Raw genomic sequence first — 18,781 nt, 5'->3', positions numbered from 1 at the left:
ACGGAAAAAAAAAGGGAAAAAGGGTAAATCCCCATTTTTCAGAGTGCCAAGATTGCCTCTATTAAAGAGGGAACATTTTGGTTTTTTTTAGGGTTTTAATGCAGGGAGGGATGGGAAGGGCAGAGGAAAAAGGGGATTAAAAAAAGGATTTTGCTTTTTCCTAGAGGTTTAAACCTGTGATTTTCTGGGAAGGAAACTTTGTGCTCTCAGACTTCTCCCTGGCCTTGATTTCCCTCTCCTGAGCATCCCCTTCCCCTAAAACCCCGTAAAATTCCCTGGATGTGCCGAAGGTGCTGCAAGGACCCTTTTCCTTATGGATTTATCTCCTGAAGGGGCAGAACCAACCCAAAGCTCCCAAATCTTCTCTGGAGTCCAGGAAACGGGAATGACCAGCGCTGCTCCCAGGGCCATCACGTGGCTCCTCCTGGGATTGTTCCCGGGATTTTGTGGGGTTGGAAATAATTCCAGCGGAGTTTCCTCCGCTTCCCTGATGAGATCATTCCCGCCTCATAAATCCCACAGCCAGGAAGTTCCACCTGAGGTTCAGCCGGGTTTTTTTTGGTTTTTTTTTTTTTTCAAACCCTCCCCACAGCAAAAGGAAAAATGTGTTTGGGTCGTGGCTGTGAAAAGAGGTGGCCCCGGGCCAGGGAAGGATCCGGCTGCTTCCAGGGATTGGGATTTATTTGGGTAATTATGTTCCAGGGATTGGGTTTTATTTGGACAATTATGTTCCAGGGATTGGGTTTTGTTTGGGTAATTATGTTCCAGGGATGGGGTTTAATTTGGATAATTATGGACCTCCTGGCTGGGTTTTGTCACACACACACAGGCTCGTGGGAGGCAGAATCCCTGGATTTGGGGTTGGGAAGGAAGGTCCCAGCTGGTTTTTGGGCTTCTAAAGGATGAACCCCCCTTGGAGTAGTGGGAAAGCAGAGGGAGATGGAAATTCTCCATGCAAAGGGAAACTGGGATGGGTCCCAGAGGTTGGGATGGATCCAGGTGCCCACAGGGGATGTGTGGGGCATGGATCCTGATCCCAGTGATGTGTGGGGCACAGATCCTGATCCCAGTGATGTGTGGGGCACAGATCCAACCAATCCCAGTGATGTGTGGGGCATGGACCCAAGGGATCCCAGTGATGTGTGGGGCATGGATCCTGATCCCAGTGATGTGTGGGGCACGGATCTTGATCCCAGTGATGTGTGGGGCATGGATTATGATCCCAGTGATGTGTGGGGCATGGATTATGATCCCAGTGATGTGTGGGGCACGGATCCTGATCCCAGTGATGTGTGGGGCATGGATTCTGATCCCAGTGATGTGTGGGGCATGGATTATGATCCCAGTGATGTGTGGGGCATGGACCCAAGGGATCCCAGTGATGTGTGGGGCACAGATCCTGATCCCAGTGATGTGTGGGGCACAGATCCTGACCCCGGGGATGTGTGGGGCACAGATCTTGATCCCAGTGATGTGTGGGGCATGGATCCTGATCCCAGTGATGTGTGGGGCATGGATCCAACCAATCCCAGTGATGTGTGGGGCACAGATTCTGATCCCAGTGATGTGTGGGGCACAGATCCTGATCCCAGTGATGTGTGGGGCATGGATCCTGATCCCAGTGATGTGTGGGGCATGGATTATGATCCCAGTGATGTGTGGGGCACGGATCCTGATCCCAGTGCCCACAGGGGATGTGTGGGGTTTGACTCACCCTTCTCAGGCTTTGTTGGGAGTTTTGTTTCCCCATTCCCACCCACCTGGATCCTGCAGGACACAGGGAGGACAAGCCCCAAGGGGATGGGTTGGATTTGGCCAAGAAAGACAATCCCATGGGAAAATCAGGAAAATCACTGAGGGCAGATCTGCAGTTTAGTCCTCATCCCATTTCCTGGGACACAAGGATCCTGGGATTTATAGGGGATGGGAAACATCCCTGATGGAGAACATGGAGCATCCCATGGAGACTCCCAGATCCTCCTCTTCCCCTTGACCCAGGAATTCCCTTTTCCTCCCTGCCTTGCATTTGAGAGGATTTAGGGATGAATCCCTGCGAATTTCCCTCTTTCCTCAAGTTTTGGAGAGTGGGATTGATTGGATTTGCCCCCAAAACTCTGCAGGAATTCATCAGGGCAATGTGCACCTCATTAATAACCCTGGGTATGGCCTGGAGGCCTTTGGAAGAGGCAGGCTGGGGGCTTTTGGGGATAAAATTGGTTAAAATGGTTGTAATTTCTTTAGGGTTCACCTTGGAGACCTTGATTGCTCCTTTTCATCTTAAAAAACGGAAAGTTGACGCTGCACTCCCAAAAAACCCCATAATGTGTCTGTGCTGAGAATTCCAAGGGTGAGGAGGGGACATCCCTCCATGGGGACACCAGGCTGGGGTGCCACACCCCTGGAGAGGGGACATGGTGGAAATGGGGGTGGCACAAGCAGAGGGGTGACCCCAACCCCTTCCTGTGACGGGAGTTTCCGTGATGTTGGCCCTGTCACCGACACGTCACCGCCCTACCCTGACCCCATGGTGACATTTCTGGATGTTTCCAGAGCCCGTTTGTCCTTCAGGGAAGGAGAAATCTCCTTCAGGGAGCTGAGGATGGGTGGAGGATGGACAAACACCCACCTGGTTTGGGTGGACAGCGGGGCATCCCAGCTCCTGCTCATCCCAAAGGCTGTGCTGGGATGGAAACCGGCATTTGGGGTCTGGGGCTCTCTTTGGGATGGGGATTTTCCACTGGGAAAGGACAAACCAGGCAATTCCCATCCTGCTCCTGCTGCCCCTCGGAGCTTCCCCCTCCCCAAATCTCCTGTGGCCACCAAAGTTCTTCCATCTCAGGGCGGATTTTGCAGCTTTTCCGGCGCCCTGAGCTCTCTTTGCGTTTTTCTGCTGCCGAGGTGTCGAGAAGGCGGAGGCGGCCGAGGATGGGGCTGAGCCCAAATTTGGAGCGTTTCCACTGCTGCTTTGTGAGGCAGTGGGGTGGGGACACAGCCCGGGCAGGGGACACGGGCACTGAGCAGTGACACGAGGAGCTGTGGCTCTCACGTGCTGCTGGTGCCATTTCTGGGGCTGAAAACGCTCATCCCGTTGCCTTTTGGGGCTAAAAAATGTTTTTTGCAGAACCAGAAAATCCAGTGGCTCTTACGTGATAGTGATGGCATTTCTGGGGCTGAAAACGCTCATTCTGTTGTCTTTTGGGGTTAAAAAAATGATTTTTCAGAGCCAGAACCTTGGGGACACAGCCCTGGCAGGGGACATGGGCTCTGAGCAGTGACAAGGTTCTGTGGCTCTCATGTGGTGGTGGTGGCAATTTTGGGACGGAAAACGCTCATCCAGTTGCCTTTTGGAGTTAAAAACCAATTTTTCATAAGCAGCAAACCCTGTGATTCTGACATGATGCTGGTGCCATTTCTGAGGCTGAAAATTCTCATCCTGTTGCCTTTTTCAGTATCAAAAACCTTGTGGCTCTGACATGGTGGTGGTGGCAATTTTGGGGCTGAAAATTCTCATTCCATTGCCTTTTGAGGCTAAAAATTATTTTTCATAAGCAGAAAACCTTGTGGCTCTGATATGATGGTGGTGGTGGCACTTCTGGAGCTGAAAATCCTCACTCAGTGGCATTTTGGGGTTAAAAACTAATTTTTCAGAACCAGAAAACCCTGTGGCTCTGACATGGTGATGATGGCATTTCTGGGGCTGAAAACTCTCATCCCTTTTGGGGTTAAAAAATGATTTTTCAGAACCAGAACCTTGGAGACACAACCCTGGCAGGGGACACGGGCTCTGAGCAGTGACAAGGTTCTGTGGCTCTCACATGGTGGGGGTGGCATTTCTGAGTCTAAAAGCCCTCATCCCATTGTCTTTTGGGGTTAAAAACCAATTTTTTAGAACCAGAAAACCCTGTGGCTCTGACATGGTGATGATGGCATTTCTGGGGCTGAAAACGCTCACTCTGTTGCCTTTTGGGTTAAAAAAGAGTTTTATACAGCCAGCAAACCCTGTGGCTCTGACATGGCGGTGGTGGCATTTTTGGGCCTGAAAATTCTCATTCCGTTGCTTTTTGGGGTTTAAAACCAAATTTTTCTAAACTATCAAACCCCGGGGTCTTGCATTTCCTCACCCACCTTTCTCCCACCGCCATGCACGGATGTCACATCCCACCTCCCTCACGGCCACCTGCCATTCCCAGGGAACGACCCCGAATCCTGGGATGCTCTGGATCCCCAGGGAAGGACCAGCAGCCCCATGAACTTCCCCCAGGCAGGGCCACGGGCCACCCCTGGCCATCCCTGGCCGGGCACGGCGGAGCAAACATCCATTCTTTTCTCTCTTGGAAGACACCCGGGGCGGAAACGCTTGGAAGCGGCCCCGAAAGGACATTCCAAGTCTGGCAGGAAAGCGGCCCCGCTCGTCTGGCAGGAGATGGGCTATTGTCTGTCCCGGTGGCCGGCCGGGATTCCTCAGGTCCTGCCTGGAAGAGGAAAATCTCCGTGTGTGTCTTTATTTTTTCCTCTGCCCTCTCCCAGGGGTGTCGCGGCTGCTGCTCGTGCCGGCGTTGCTCTTCTGGTGTTTCCTCCACGGGTTTTTCCTTGTTTTGCCAAATTTCCTGGGCTCCGGTGGTGGGATGAAGGTTTTTTTGGAGTGATTGGGAACCATGTTGGGGTTCTGAAGGGAAGAGATGTGGATGGAGAGCTTTGGGAGGGAGGAGAGCAAGAATTTCAGGATCTGGGAGAACCTGATGGGCAGGAGAGGGCAGGGTGATCCCAAAAATCTGGGCATGCAGCTCACCAAGGGTCTCTTTGCTGTCCCTGGGGTGGGATTGTCCCCAAAATGAGGGGCAGGAAGAGCCCTGAGGCAGCAGTGATGTGACACGGGGTGAGGGATCTTGGTGGCTCTTGGGTCCCCAAGATCCTGCAGTGCCAGGATCTCGGCATCTCTTGCTCGCCACATCTCTCAGATCCCCAAACTCTTGAAGTTCTGGAATTTCACTGCCCCTTGAATTCCCAAACTCCTGCAGTGCTGGGGTCTCAACATCTGGATCCCAAACTCCTGTAGTGTCAGGGTCTCAACATCTGGATCCCAAACTCCTGCAGTGCCTGGGTCTTGGGTGTTTCTTGGATCCCAAATTCCTGCTGTGCTGGGATCTCAGCATCTCTTGGATCCCCAAATTCCATTTGTGCTGGAATCCCATTGCCTCTTGGATCTCCAAACTCCTGCAGTGCCGGGATCTCAACATCTGTATCCCAAAATCCTGCACTGCCAGGATCTCAACATCTGGATCCCAAGATCCTGCAGTGCTGGGATTTTAGGATCTCCTGGACCCAAACTTCTGCAGTGCCAGGATCTCAGCATCTCCTGGATTCTCCTGGATCCCAGGCTGTGGGATTTTGGCATCTCCTGGATCCCAAACTCCTGCAGTGCTGCGATTTTGGCATCCCTCAGATCCCCAAACCGGTGCCGGGCAGGGTGGGGGTTTTCTGGCACCTCATCCCCTTTTCCCAGCCCCTGGAGCTGTTCTGCCGATAGGATCAGGCCTGGCTGGCGGGCAGGAAGGGTGGCACGGCCACCGGGAGAATTGCAGGACGTGCCGTTCGCGGCCACAGACTGGGAAACACAAACTGTCACCATCCCCAAAATCTTGGAGCTGCCGGGCTGGGATTGGCAGGAAAGGTGAAATGTGGGAATTTCAGGGCTTGTGGGATGAGCCCCCAAAAAGCTGTGAGGGAAGGAAGCATCCCATGAGGATTTGGGATCTGTTTCCATCCTCCGGGCTGGCGCTTTCCATCCCAACCCCATTCCCTCCCTTCCTCCCCACCCTGGATTTAATGGGGAACATTACAAACCGAGAAGATCCTTTCAGGGCCGTGCCAGGGCGATTGTTCCGTGCCCATTGTGTGCCCCAGGCAGCCCCGGAGCTCGCACCTGAGACCCGCCCGCAATGAGATAACAGCGCCGTTTTCCCCTTTTCCCCTTTTTTTTGTTTGCTCGGTGGGGTGGATAACAAACCCTCGAGGAGGCCTCTTTCAAACACGGCCCTATTAAAGCCTGGCCCCATTTTAAGAGTGAACTTCCAGTGCCTGCACCGGGAGGTGAAGCACAATGGGAACGGGACCTGTGGGAGGGCTGGGATGGGATTTTGTGCCTGCCTCAAACCAAAGCCATCGCTCTGTGCCGTGGAGCATCCCAAAACTACAAAATTTGCATTTTTTGTGCGGATAAAACACCAAAAAACCTGGGAAAAATGGGAGTTTCACACACACCTGAGGTGCTGTGCGTTCCTGCCTCAGTTTCCCCATTTAAAACATCCCCACAAGGCCAATCCTTGCTGGAGCGGGCACAGCTTCCCACCGGGGCCGGTCCTTCCCGGTGATTTTGGGGGCCAAGGTGAGCCGGGGCAGGAAGGGGCGCCGCAGGATGCGGCAGCCCCCGGGCAATGCGGGGCCGGGAGGAAACCCGGCGGGTTTGTTCGGCGGAGGGCGAGGGAACCGAGATTAAAAAAAGGCCCGCTAAGATCAGAAAGGCTGGCGAGCACAGTGCCCTATTGTGGAGCTGTCACACTTCCCTTTACTTTATTGCTTTTGTCCAACACCCCATTGTTCCACTTCCTTTTGTCCCCTATTCACAGCCCTGGCTTTTCATTACCCAGCCGGCCTTGTTGTTTTCATTTCTTTTGTTTGAAGTTCCTGAGAGGAAGGTTTTATTTTCAGCCGTTTGATTAATTCGCAGCTTGAGCCGGGCTTTGTTTGTTATGTAATTGCTGCCCCCAAGCCGGGCGGCCCAGCTCAGCCCTCCCCGCCCCGCTTTGCACCCCCAAACTGCCTTGAGGGGCTCCTGAGGGGGGTCTGGGAGGGGAAAGGGTGCTGGGTTTGGGGTGGCAGCCCCCAGGCAGGTGCTGTCCCCATTGCAGGGCACTTCCACAACCCAGCTCCCGATTCTGGGATAAATCCCTTCCTTAGCTGCCTCCTTTTCCCATTATTCCCGCTGAAAGGCGAGGACAATGCTTGTCCCCGTTCTTGCTGTGTGGTGTGAGGCTTGGTGGCCACAGAAGCCAAATCCCCGTGGGCACCACTGATCCTGGCACTCGCTCTTGGCAGCCCTGGCACCCTGAGTGAGGAGTGGGACGCATTTTTTGGGGACAAACCCCGTGGAACTCCAGTGCTTGGGGTCCTCTACAGCCCGTTCCCTATAAAACTCATCGTCATTCCTGCGATGTCTGTCCGGCAGCACAGGGATTGGGATGGGGCTTGGCGCCCAAAGGGGTTTGTGGGGTCAGGGAGAGCCATTTCTGGGGTCTTGCCCTTGTCCTGGCAGGGCCTGCGTGGTGCTGTGCCAGGGACTTCTGGAGGAACCGTTCTGGTGGCTAGTCCTGGTCTCGGGTCCATCTCATGGCAGAGACTCCTGGAGGAGCAGTTTTGGTGGCCAGTCCTGGTCCCAGGTCCCTCCTGTGCCAGGGACTCCCAGAGGAACCATTCTGGTGCCAGTCCCAATCCCATTCCATGGCAGGGATTCCCACAGGAGCCATTCTGGTGCCCGGTCTCATCACATTCCAAGGATTCCTGGAGGAGCCATTCTGGTGGCTGGTCCCAGGTCCCTCCTGTGCTGGGGACTCCCAGAGGAGCCATTTTGGTGGCCAGTCCTGGTCCCATCTCATTCCAAGGATTCCTGGAGGAGGAGTTTTGGTGGCCAGTCCTGGTTCCAGGTCCATCCCATGGCTGGGCATTCCTGGAGGAACCATTCTGGTGGCCAGTCCCAGGTCCATCTCATGGCAGGGTCTCCCACAGGAACCGTTCTGCTGCCCAGTCCTGGTCCTACATCCATTCCATGCCAGGGACTCCTGGAGGAGCCACTCTGGTAGTCAGTCCTGGTCCCAGCTCCCTCCTGTGCCAGGGGTTCCTGGAGGAGCCGTCCTGGTGCCGTCCCAGCCATTGTTGGGCAGAGCCAGGATTTCCCCTTCCCGTTGGATGGGGAAACCCGCGGCTGCTCCGATGGCTTTCCAGGGGTGCTGGTCCCTGTCACCCTCAGCCTGGGCTTGCTGGATGTGGCATGAAGGTCCCTCAAGCTGTCCCTCACTGCCAATCTCTGGGATCTCCGGGTTGCCTTTAGGAACTTATCCCTCCATCCCAGGGTGTGAAGGGTTGGTTTTCCCAAGGGTTGAGCCCCAAAAACCTGGAGAATTGGGAACAAGAGCTCCCAGTGTGTGAAGGGTTGGGTTCCCTGAGGATTGAGCCCCAAAAATCTGGAAAAGTGGGAACAAGAGCTCCCAAGATGTGAAGGGCTGGTTTCCCTGAGGATTGAGGCCTGAAAACCCAGAGAACCAGGAACAAGAGCTCCCAGAGTGTGAAGGGTTGGGTTCCTTGAGGATTGAGCCCCAAAAATCTGGAAAAGTGGGAGCAAGAGCTCCCAGGGTGTGAAGGGTTGGGTTCCCTGAGGATTGAGGCCTGAAAATCCAGAGAACCAGGAACAAGAGCTCCCAGGGTGTGAAGGGTCGGTTTCCCTGAGGATTGAGCCCCAAAAATCTGGAAAACCAGGAAAAAAACCTCTCAAGGTGTAAAGAGTCGGTTTCTCTGAGGTTTGAGCCCCAAAAACCCGGAGAACCGGGAACAATAGCTCCCAGGGTGTGAAGGGTTGGTTTCCCCAAGGATCAAACCCCAAAAACCTGGAGAACCAGGAGCAAGAGCTCAGCTTTGCCCACGGCAAACCCCAGGGACGCTGTCCTTGCACCATGGGGCACGCAGTGCAGGGCCAGGCTGGCAGAGGGGTGCCCACACCCCGTGGATGCCCATGGTGACATCCCTGCTGTCCCCAGGATGTCCATGAGGAGCCCCGTCTCTCCACCCCCGGAGCTGGATGGAGCGGGCACCATGGTGAACTGCGCCGTCAAGACCGAGGAGAAGAAGGAGGGCAGCCCTGAAACCCCCCCGGGGGCTGCCCCCAGCGCTGACCCCCGGCCCCACGACCCCCCAGGGCCACCTCCCAGGGATGGCACCGACCCCCAGGCCCTGCCACAGGTGGGTGTGACAATTTGGTGCTGCCCCCAGCCCTGCTCCAGGCCCTCCGTCCCATGGAGGAGACGGTGGCTGCTCCCCTGCATGGTTTTTCCTCATCCCGAGGAATTAACACTAAAATTTGAGGCTTTCCCAAGGATTTTTTGGCTGTTCTTTTGAGCCTAAAAACATGGAAAACTAGGAACAAGAGCTCCCAGAGTATGAAGGGTTGTTTTCCCTGAGGATTGAGCCCCAAAAACCTGGAAAAGCAGGAACAAGTGCTCCCAGGGTGTGAAGGGTTGGTTTCTCTGAGGTTTGAGCTCCAAAATCCTGGAAAATTGAGAACGAGAGCTCCCAGGGTGTGAAGGGTTGGTTTCTCTGAGGTTTGAGCTCCAAAATCCTGGAAAATTGGGAATGAGAGCTCCCAGGGTGTGAAAGGTTGGTTTCCCTGAGGATTGAGCTCCAAAATCCTGGAAAATTGGGAACGAGAGCTCAGCTTTGCCTATTGCAAACCTGGGGCTGCTCTGGGGTCATCCTTGGGCTTTGAGGGCTTCACCTTTGGTGTGGAACCCCCAACAACCCTCTCCAGGTGTTCCCCATCCCTTCAGCCTCCCTTTCCCATTGTCCTGGGGTTTTTCCCTCTCCCCGCTCTGCCCTCAGAGGGGAGAGGAGCTCAGGGGACAATTCCAGCTTTTCCATGATGCTCTCTAGATGGGACTCAGGGAACGTGCCTGCCAGAGCGTGCTCCAGCTGCCAACATCCCACCAGACGGGCATGTCCCATGCTGAGGGTGTCCCTGGGGGTGGCAGTGACATTCTGTGTCCCTCAGGAATCCCGCTCTCCCTCCGGAGACGTCCCCGAGCCGCGGCGCTCCGCCTTCGAGCCGGCCGGGAGCGGCCAGGAGAAGCTGGACTTCAACAGGAACCTGAAGGAAGGTGGGAAATGTTCCTAAGGGATTCCTTCCCTGCCTCTTGGGATTTCCCCAGAGCTGTGGGGTGGATGGAGCTGCGCTGCAGAGCCTTGGGATGTGCTCATGTGGTTGTCTTCTTGTCCCTGTCCTTGTCCCCAGTGATGCCAACCATCGAGAAGCTGCTGGCCAGTGACTGGAAGGAGCGGCTGCTGGGCCGGAACGCGGCTGAATCCAAGGAAGTGAAAGGTGGGATCCACCTCCACCGAGCTCCCTCCTCCATCCCAGCTGGGAGCACCAAAGCAGGAGGGGAATGTCCGCGTTTCATTGGGATTTGTCTCTTTTTTAATTGTTTTTTTTTTTTTTTTGAGCGTCTCTGCGTAGGTGGGTGGGGTTCAGCACGTAGAGATCTTTCAATTTCTCCCAAATCTGCATTCCCTGGTCGATGGTGGCTCTGCTCTGGTGGCTTTAGGACTCCTTCGCCTCACATTTCCCACCCCAAAGTCTTCAATCTCCCCGGTCATAGGAAATGGGAATTACACTCCTTAACCAAAACCACCTCCATCCCACCTTGTGCCTGACCCTCTCCCCACCCCCTGACCCACATCTACTCGGGTTTTTTTCCCCCCAGGAACGCAGGAGAGCCTGGCGGAGAAGGAGCTGCAGCTGCTGGTGATGATCAACCAGCTGTCCACGCTGCGGGACCAGCTGCTGACGGCGCACTCGGAGCAGAAGAACATGGCCACCATGCTCTTCGAGAAGCAGCAGCAGCAGATGGAGCTGGCACGGCAGCAGCAGGAGCAGGTGGGGACTGTCACCCCCAGTTCAGGGTCCCTTTGGGATCAGAGTGTGGGCATCTTCCCATTCCTCCCCAGTCTGACATTCCCTACTCATCCAGTGGTGGCTCTGGTGGCTTTAGGACTTTTCTGCCTCTCATTTCGCACCCCAAAGTCTTCAATGTCCCTGGTTAGAGGGATAGATCCCTTTGGGATCTGTCTGGGGATCTGTTATGGCTTTGGGGTCTCATTTTGTGTTCCCATCCCAAAGCCCTCAGAGCTGGGAGGACCAAGGGTGGATGGAGATGGGGGTTGAGCTCCTCAAGGTGAACAAACCACCCCAGGTGCCTCCTGCCTGTGCTCACCTGCTCCTTGAACACCTTGGATTTTCCTCTCCCGAGGGCAGGGGTGACACCACTGTCACACCTGGGCTGTGACACACAGAATATATGTGTTACACATATGCTGTCACTCAGCACTTGTGTGTCACTTGTGTCACTCCCTCGAGGTGGCTCGGGGCAGCTCAGCCTCTCCTCCTGCCCATCCCACAGCCCTGGGGACCCCTTGCCACCCTTTTTTTGGTGGTGCTGGCCGGGTTCTGTCAGGCCGGAAGCCAGCCTGGCGCTGTCCTTGATGTCACCAACGCCACTGTCCCCTCCGCAGATCGCCAAGCAGCAGCAGCAGCTCATCCAGCAGCAGCACAAGATCAACCTCCTCCAGCAGCAGATCCAGGTAAAGGCAGGGGACACCTCTGTCCCTGTGACCGCAGCCGTGTCCTGCTGTGCCCTGCAGCGCCCATCTGGTGTCCCTGTGTCCCCTCCAGCAGGTCAACATGCCCTACGTGATGATCCCCGCCTTCACCCCCGGCCACCAGGCCCTGCCGGTGAGCCCCGAGTCCCAGCTGGCGCTGCCCATCCAGCCCATCCCCTGCAAACCGGGTGAGTGGGGGCTGGCCCGGCCCTGCGGGGTGGCCTTGTCCCCCAAACGTGTCCCTGCTGTCCCCCAAACGTGTCCCTGCTGTCCCCAAGCTCTGTCCCTGCTGTCCCCCAAACGTGTTCCTGTTGTCCCCCAAACGTGTCCCTGCTGTCCCCAGCCGTGTCCCTGCTGTCCCCAAACTCTGTCCCTGTTGTCCCCCACCGTGTCCCTGCTGTCCCCCATCCATGTCCCTGCTGTCCCCCAGCTCTGTCCCTGCTGTCCCCAAGCTCTGTCCCTCTGTTCCCGCAGTGGATTACCCGGTGCAGCTCCTGCACAGCCCCCCTCCTGCCACGCTCAAGAGACCCGCGGGCCCGGGACACCTCCAGATGCAGGTACGGCCCCAGAAACCCCAAAACCCTGGTACAGCCCCCTAAAACCCTGATACAACACCAAAAACCCTGGTACAGCCCCCCAAACCCTGGTATAACCCAAAAAACCCTGGTGCAGCCCCTCAAAACCCTTCTACAGCCCCCAAAACCCCTGGTACAGCCCCCCAAACCCCAGTACAGCTCCAAAACCCCCCAAAAACCTGGTCCAGCCCCCCAAAACCCTGCTACAGCTCCCCAAACCTTGGTACAGTCCCAAAACCCTGGGACAGCCCCCCAAACCCTGGTACGGCCCCCCCAAAAACCCTGGTACAGCCCCAAACCTCCCCTTAAACTGCTGGTACAGCCCCAAAATCCCCTTCAACCCCTGGTACGGTCCCCAAAATCCTGGTACAGCCCCCAAAAACCCCTCCAAACCCTGGTATAGCCCCCAAAACCCCTCCAAACCCTGGTACCGCCTCAAAACCCCCCTTCAACCCCTCATACAGTCCCAAAAACCCCCTCCAAACCCTGGTACAGCCCCAAAAACCCTGGTAGATCTCCAAAGACCCCAAAAACCCTGGTACACCTCCAAAAACCCTGGTACAGCCCTCAAAACCCCTCCAAACCCTGGTACAGCCCCAAAAACCCCGGTAGATCTCCAAAGACCCCAAAAACCCTGGTATAGCCCCAAAAACCCCCTCCAAACCCTGGTACAGCCCCAAAAACCCTGGTAGATCTCCAAAGACCCCAAAAACCCTGGTACACCTCCAAAAACCCTGGTATAGCCCCCAAAACCCCTCCAAACCCTGGTACAGCCCCAGAAATCCCTCCAAGCCTTGGTACAGCTCCCAAACCCCTGATACAGCCCCAAAATCCCTGGTACACCTCCAAAAACCCCCCAAAATCCTGGTAGAGCCCCCAAAACCCCTCCAAACTCTGCACTGGGGCTCTGGGGGCAGCTCCTCACCCCACATCCCTCCCTCCTCCTCCTCCTCAGGAGACCTCGCAGCCGCTGAACCTGACGGCCAAGCCCAAGGGCTCGGAGCTGCCCAGCGCCTCCAGTTCTCCCAGTTTGAAGATGAGCGGCTGCCAGGCGCTGCCGCCGAGCCACGGGGCCAGCAGGGAGCTGCAGAGCAGCCCCTCCAACCTCCCGCTGGGTGGGGACACGAGGGACAGCGCTGTCACCCTGTGCCACCGATAGGGCACGGCTGGGACGGGCAGGGTGGGGTCGGTGGGGTGGGGAGACCAATGGCACTGATGGGTGCCCGTAAGGGTGGGCATTGTGAGTGGTCAGTGGGGTGACCAATGGCACTGACAGGGGGTGGATTGAGTGGTCAGCAGAGTGACCACTGGCACTGATTGGTGCCCGTAAGGGTGGACACTGTGAGTGGTCAGTGGGGTGACCAATGGCACTGATTGGTGCCCATAGGGGTGGGTTGAGTGGTCAGTGGGGTGACCACTGGCACTGATTGGTGCCCATAATGGTGGGCATTGTGAGTGGTCAGTGGGGTGACCACTGGCACTGATGGGTGCCCACAGGGTGGGTTGAGTGGTCAGCAGAGTAACCACTGACAGGTGCCCATAGGGTGGGTTGAGTGGTCAGTGGGGTGACCAATGGCACTGATGGGTGCCCATAGGGGTGGGCATTGTGAGTGGTCAGTGGGGTGACCAATGGCACTGATGGGTGCCCATAGGGGTGGGCACTGTGAGTGGTCAGTGGAGTGACCAATGGCACTGATGGGTGCCCTTAGGGGTGGGTTGAGTGGTCAGCAGAGTGACCACTGACAGGTGCCCATAGGGGTGGGTTGAGTGGTCAGTGGGGTGACCAATGGCAGTGATGGGTGCCCATGGGGTGGGTTGAGTGGTCAGTGGGGTGACCAATGGCACTTATGGGTGCCCACGGGGTGGGTTGAGTGGTCAGCAGAGTGACCACTGGCACTGGTTGGTGCCCGTAAGGGTGGGCATTGTGAGTGGTCAGTGAGGTGACCAATGGCACTGATGGGTGCCCTTAGGGGTGGGTTGAGTGGTCAGCAGAGTGACCACTGGCACTGATGGCTGCCCATGGGGGTGGGTGCTGTGAGTGGTCAGCAGAGTGACCACTGGCACCGACAGATGCCCGTGGGGGTGGGAACGCTGGGGGTCAATGGGGTGACCGCTGGCACTGATGGGTGCCCTTAGGAGTGCATTGAGTGGTCAGCAGAGTGGCCACTGGCACTGATGAGTACCTGCAGGGGTGGGTGCAGTGAGTGGTCAGTGAGGTGACCACTGGCACTGACGGCTGGGTGCTGTGAGTGGTCAGTGAGGTGACCACTGGCACTGACGGCTGGGTGCTGTGAGTGGTCAGCAGAGTGACCACTGGCACTGATGAGTACCCGCGGGGGTGGGTGCTGTGAGTGGTCAGTGAGGTGACCACTGGCACTGACGGGTGCCCGTGTCCTGCCAGGATTCCTGGGAGAGGGCGATGCCATCACCAAAGCCATCCACGACGCGCGGCAGCTGCTGCACGGCCACGGCGCCGCCATGGAGGGGTCACTGAGCAGCCCCTACCGCAAGGTGAGGGTCACTCCGTGCGGTCACCGTCCCCTCTGCCACCCCAGTGCCACAGCTGTCCCCAGGCTGGGGCTGGCTCCTGACCCCTCTGTCCCGCAGGAGCCCGTCGGGATCGACTCCTCCCCAGTGAAGGAGCGGATGGAGGAGACCCCCGGCCACCGGCTGGACGAGGCTCTGCTGAGCTGCGAGATGGACGGTGAGGGTGGCCAGAGCACGGTGGTGACCCCGGGGTGGCTCTGTCCTGTGGCTCCTGCCCTCATCCCGCGTGTCCCCGCAGGCTCCCGGCACTTCCCGGAGTCCAGGAACAACAACCACATCAAGCGGCCCATGAACGCCTTCATGGTGTGGGCCAAGGACGAGCGCAGGAAGATCCTGCAGGCCTTCCCAGACATGCACAACTCCAGCATCAGCAAGATCCTGGGTGAGATCCCGGGGCAGGAGCACCTCTGCAGCCCCTGGAGGGATGGGAATGAGGTCCTGGGACAGGGGATCCACTCTGCATCTCCATGGAGGGATGGGAATGAGATCTGGGATGGGAGATCCACTCTGCATCTCCATGGAGGGATGGGAATGAGATCCCGGGGCATGATCTTCTCTGCAGCCCCTGGAGGGATGGGAATGAGGTCCTGGAACAGGGGATCCACTCTGCATCTCCATGGAGAGATGGGAATGAGATCCCGGGGCATGATCTTCTCTGCAGCCCCTGGAGGGATGGGAATGAGATCTGGGAATGGGAGATCCACTCTGCATCTCCATGGAGGGATGGGAATGAAATCCTGAGGCAGGATCCACTCTGCCACCTCTGGAGGGATGGGAATGAAATCCTGGGGTAGGGCACCCACTCTGCATCATCTGGAGGGATGGGATCAAGATGTGGGAGTGGGGGATCTCCTCTGCAGCTCCTGGAGGGATGGGAACAAGATCCTGGTGTGGGATCTCCTCTGCATCACCTGAAGGGTTTGGAAAAAGATCTTGGGACAGGGGATGTGCTCTGCATCTTCCTGGAGGGAGGGGATGAATCCAGGAGAAGAAGGTCAGAGAATGAGGGGATGAATCCCTGGAGGTGCCTGGAGAAGGTCAGGGAATGAGCAGATGAATACACAAGGGAAGGTTAGGGAATGAGAAGACGAATCCCTGGAAATGCCCAGGGAAATTCAGGGAAGTTGTTCCCGATATTCCAGCAGAACGGCCCCCACCAGCACCGCTGTAAATCCAGGCGCCATTCCCACAAGCAACGCCAATAATTAACATCGTTAATTAACCAACCTTGGGACCGTTGGTCTCCTCGCTCAGGCGGGCTGTGAGGACGCTCTCCTCCTTTCCCCGTGCAGGATCCCGCTGGAAATCCATGTCCAACCAGGAGAAGCAGCCCTACTACGAGGAGCAGGCGCGGCTGAGCCGGCAGCACCTGGAGAAGTACCCGGACTACAAATACAAACCGCGGCCCAAGCGCACCTGCATCGTGGAGGGCAAGCGGCTGCGCGTGGGCGAGTACAAGGCGCTGATGAGGAACCGGCGCCAGGACGCCAGGCAGGGCTACTTGATAGGGTAATTGATAAGGGGATTGATAAGGGGAAAGGTAACACGGGTTGGTAATGGGGGATTGGTAAGGGGGAATTGATAAGTGGGGTTAATAAGGGGGGATTGGTAAAGGGGGAATTGATGAGGAGCTGGTAACAGGACACCAGGCAGGGCTACTTAATAGGGTTATTGATAAGGGGAATTGATAAAGTGGATTGATAACATGGATTGGTAATGGGGATTGGTAAAGGGGGACTGATAAAGGGAATTGATAAGGGGGAATTGGTAAAGGGGGATTGATAAGGGGTGATTGGTAATGGGAATTAGTAAGGGGGATTGATAAGGGGGGGATTGATAAAAGGGGATTGATAAAGGGGATTGATAAGGGCAGATTGGTAATGGGAATTGGTAAGGGAGGATTGATAAGGGGGAATTTATAAGGGACACCCTGTGTGCCCCACCCCATGGGCTCAGAGAGGTGGTGCTGGGCTGGAGCTCACCTGGTGACATGGGTGGGGCCTCACCTGGTGCCCATGGGGTTGGTGCCCACCTGCCCCGCACAGATGCCCTCCTTAGGGTGGCCAAGGGGAGCCCCCTGAGCCCTGCCTGCCCCTCTGACACCCACCCCGTGCCCCGCAGGCCGCAGGGCAGCCAGGTGCCCCCCAGCTCCTCGGACGTGCTGTACCCGCGGCCGGTGGGCGTGCAGCTGCCCCCGCCCCTCCTGGAGCATTACCTGCCCCGCGGCGTGGACCCCACCATGCCCGTCATCGTCAACACCCGCAGCCTCAAGGACGGCGACGCCGGGGACGACGGGCACTCGGTGCCCGAGGGGGACATGTACCGCTACAGCGAGGACGAGGACTCGGAGGGCGAGGACAAGAGCGACGGCGAGCTGGTGGTGCTGACGGACTGAGGGGACACAGGGGGACGGTGGCAGGGCTGGCTGACACCTCTGGCTGTGTCCTGGTGTGGTGCCACGCAGAGCTGCCCACCTGTAGAAGGGTGGGAGCTGCCTGCCTGGGATTTTGGGTGGCAAGGACTTGGCCTTGCTTTGGTGGCACGTGGAGCCGAGGCCAGCGAGCCTGGAGATTTGGTGACGCTGTGGCTGCTGCGATGTCACCCCTGAGGGGACCTGAGGCTCTGGGGCTGCAGGGAACCTCCAGAGCATCTCCAGCCCTGCAGCACCTGTGGGTGAGAGAGCATCACCTGCTGCACTGCTGGGCACGGGATGGGGACACAGGATGGGGACACAGGACAGGGACATGGGACAGGGACACAGGACAGGGACATGGGATGGGGACACAGGACAGGGACACGGGATGGAGACACAGGACAGGGACACAGGACAGGGACACAGGACAGGGACACACTGGTCCCTCCTCTATCCTGCTGTGACCTCCCCTCCGCGTTTCCCGCTCGCTCTTTGGCTCCTGCCAGCGAATTCCCACCGAGCCAATTTTAGCTCCAGCCTGGCCCCGGCTCCAGCCAAGGGCTCCTCGGGGCTCTTTGTGCTGCCGGCAGCTCTGGCCCACTTTGGGAATAAAGCAGGGGCTGTTCCTGCCCTGCCAGCCCTCCCTCGGGGGGGACGTGCCCACCTGTGCCCGGGCACCTGGCACTGCAGCCTGGGCTGCACCTGAGCCCTGAGGGGTGAGAGGGAGGGAGAGGGAACGGCTGTGAGGGAAAGGAATGATGAGAAAAATGAGCTTGGGGTGGTCAGAGCCTGCTCCGGGGGCTGGCACGTGGCTGGGCATGGCGGTGTCCGGGTGAGAGTTCAGGGTGTCCAGGAGTGTGTGCCATGTCCATTTGTGTGGCAGTGCCCAAGTGAGAGTTAGGGCTGTCCAGGTGAGAGTTCAAGGTGTCCAGGTGAGAGTTGGGGGTGTCCATGTGTGTGGCAGTGCCCAGGTGTGTGTGCCATGTCCCTTTGTGCATACAGAGTGTCCAGGTGTGTGTGCCATGTCCAGGTGTGTGGCAGTGCCTATGTGTGTGTGTGCCATGTCCGGGTGAGTGCAGTGTCCCTCTGTGTGGCAGTGCCCAGGTGTGTTTGTGCAGTGCCCAGGTGTGTGTGCCATGCCCAGGTGTGTGTACCCAGGTGTGTAGCAGTGCCCAGGTGTGTGTGCCATGCCCAGCTGTGTGTGCCCAGGTGTGTGTGCCATGCCCAGGTGTGCCGTGCCCAGCTGTGTGTGCCATGCCCAGCTGTGTGTGCCATGCCCAGGTGTGTAGCAGTGCCCAGCTGTGCGTGCCCAGCTGTGTGTGCCGTGCCCAGGTGTGTGTGCCGTGCCCAGCTGTGTGTGCCATGCCCAGCTGTGTGTGCATTGCCCAGCTGTGTGTGCCGTGCCCAGCTGTGTGTGCCGTGTCCCCCCGCGCTCAGCCGCTCTCCCCGGCCGTGTCCCCGCTGTCGCTCCGTGCGCGGGGCTCCGGCACCGCCGTGTGGCAGAGCCGGGCACAGCCCCGAGCCTGGGACAGCACAGGGACAGTGACAGTGCTGGGGACACCGCAGGGATTGTCACTGTGCTGGGGACACCGTGGCCACCTGGGCTCGAAGCTGCACAAAGCGAGCACCAGCCTCTGTCCCCTTGTCCCTCTGTCCCCTTGTCCCTCTGTCCCCTTGTCCCCAAGCCGGGCTGGGGATGCGAATCCCAGCAGCACCAGCATTGCAGTGTTGGGGACACTGCCGTGGGGACACTGCCACAGTGACACTGTTGTGGGGACATCTTTTATCCCAGGGGACATCCCGCCAGCCCCTCCCAGCTCCCTGCCCT

The 18,781-nt window shown here is 57.6% G+C and overlaps 1 protein-coding gene across 1 annotated transcript in view; it reads left to right on the top strand.

The window, feature by feature from the left end:
• SOX13 (SRY-box transcription factor 13) overlaps positions 1-17,018 on the top strand; it is a 29,559-nt gene extending 12,541 nt beyond the window's left edge. The window contains exons 2-14 of the mRNA XM_058039595.1: positions 8,808-9,009; positions 9,815-9,920; positions 10,055-10,141; positions 10,524-10,696; positions 11,332-11,400; positions 11,492-11,606; positions 11,893-11,975; positions 12,949-13,108; positions 14,395-14,504; positions 14,601-14,697; positions 14,779-14,922; positions 15,833-16,049; positions 16,662-17,018. Of these exons, the coding sequence (XP_057895578.1) occupies positions 8,809-9,009; positions 9,815-9,920; positions 10,055-10,141; positions 10,524-10,696; positions 11,332-11,400; positions 11,492-11,606; positions 11,893-11,975; positions 12,949-13,108; positions 14,395-14,504; positions 14,601-14,697; positions 14,779-14,922; positions 15,833-16,049; positions 16,662-16,935 (1,836 nt within the window). The 5' untranslated portion in view covers position 8,808 and the 3' untranslated portion in view covers positions 16,936-17,018. The remainder of the gene's footprint in view (positions 1-8,807; positions 9,010-9,814; positions 9,921-10,054; positions 10,142-10,523; positions 10,697-11,331; positions 11,401-11,491; positions 11,607-11,892; positions 11,976-12,948; positions 13,109-14,394; positions 14,505-14,600; positions 14,698-14,778; positions 14,923-15,832; positions 16,050-16,661) is intronic.
• The last annotated feature ends 1,763 nt before the right edge of the window (positions 17,019-18,781 follow it).

The sequence above is a fragment of the Melospiza georgiana genome, chromosome 23, assembly GCF_028018845.1.
Source record: "Melospiza georgiana isolate bMelGeo1 chromosome 23, bMelGeo1.pri, whole genome shotgun sequence".
NCBI classification, from domain to species: Eukaryota; Metazoa; Chordata; class Aves; order Passeriformes; family Passerellidae; genus Melospiza; species Melospiza georgiana.
Note: the sequence above shows the minus strand (reverse complement) of the source record. Positions and strands in the feature narration are given on the sequence as shown.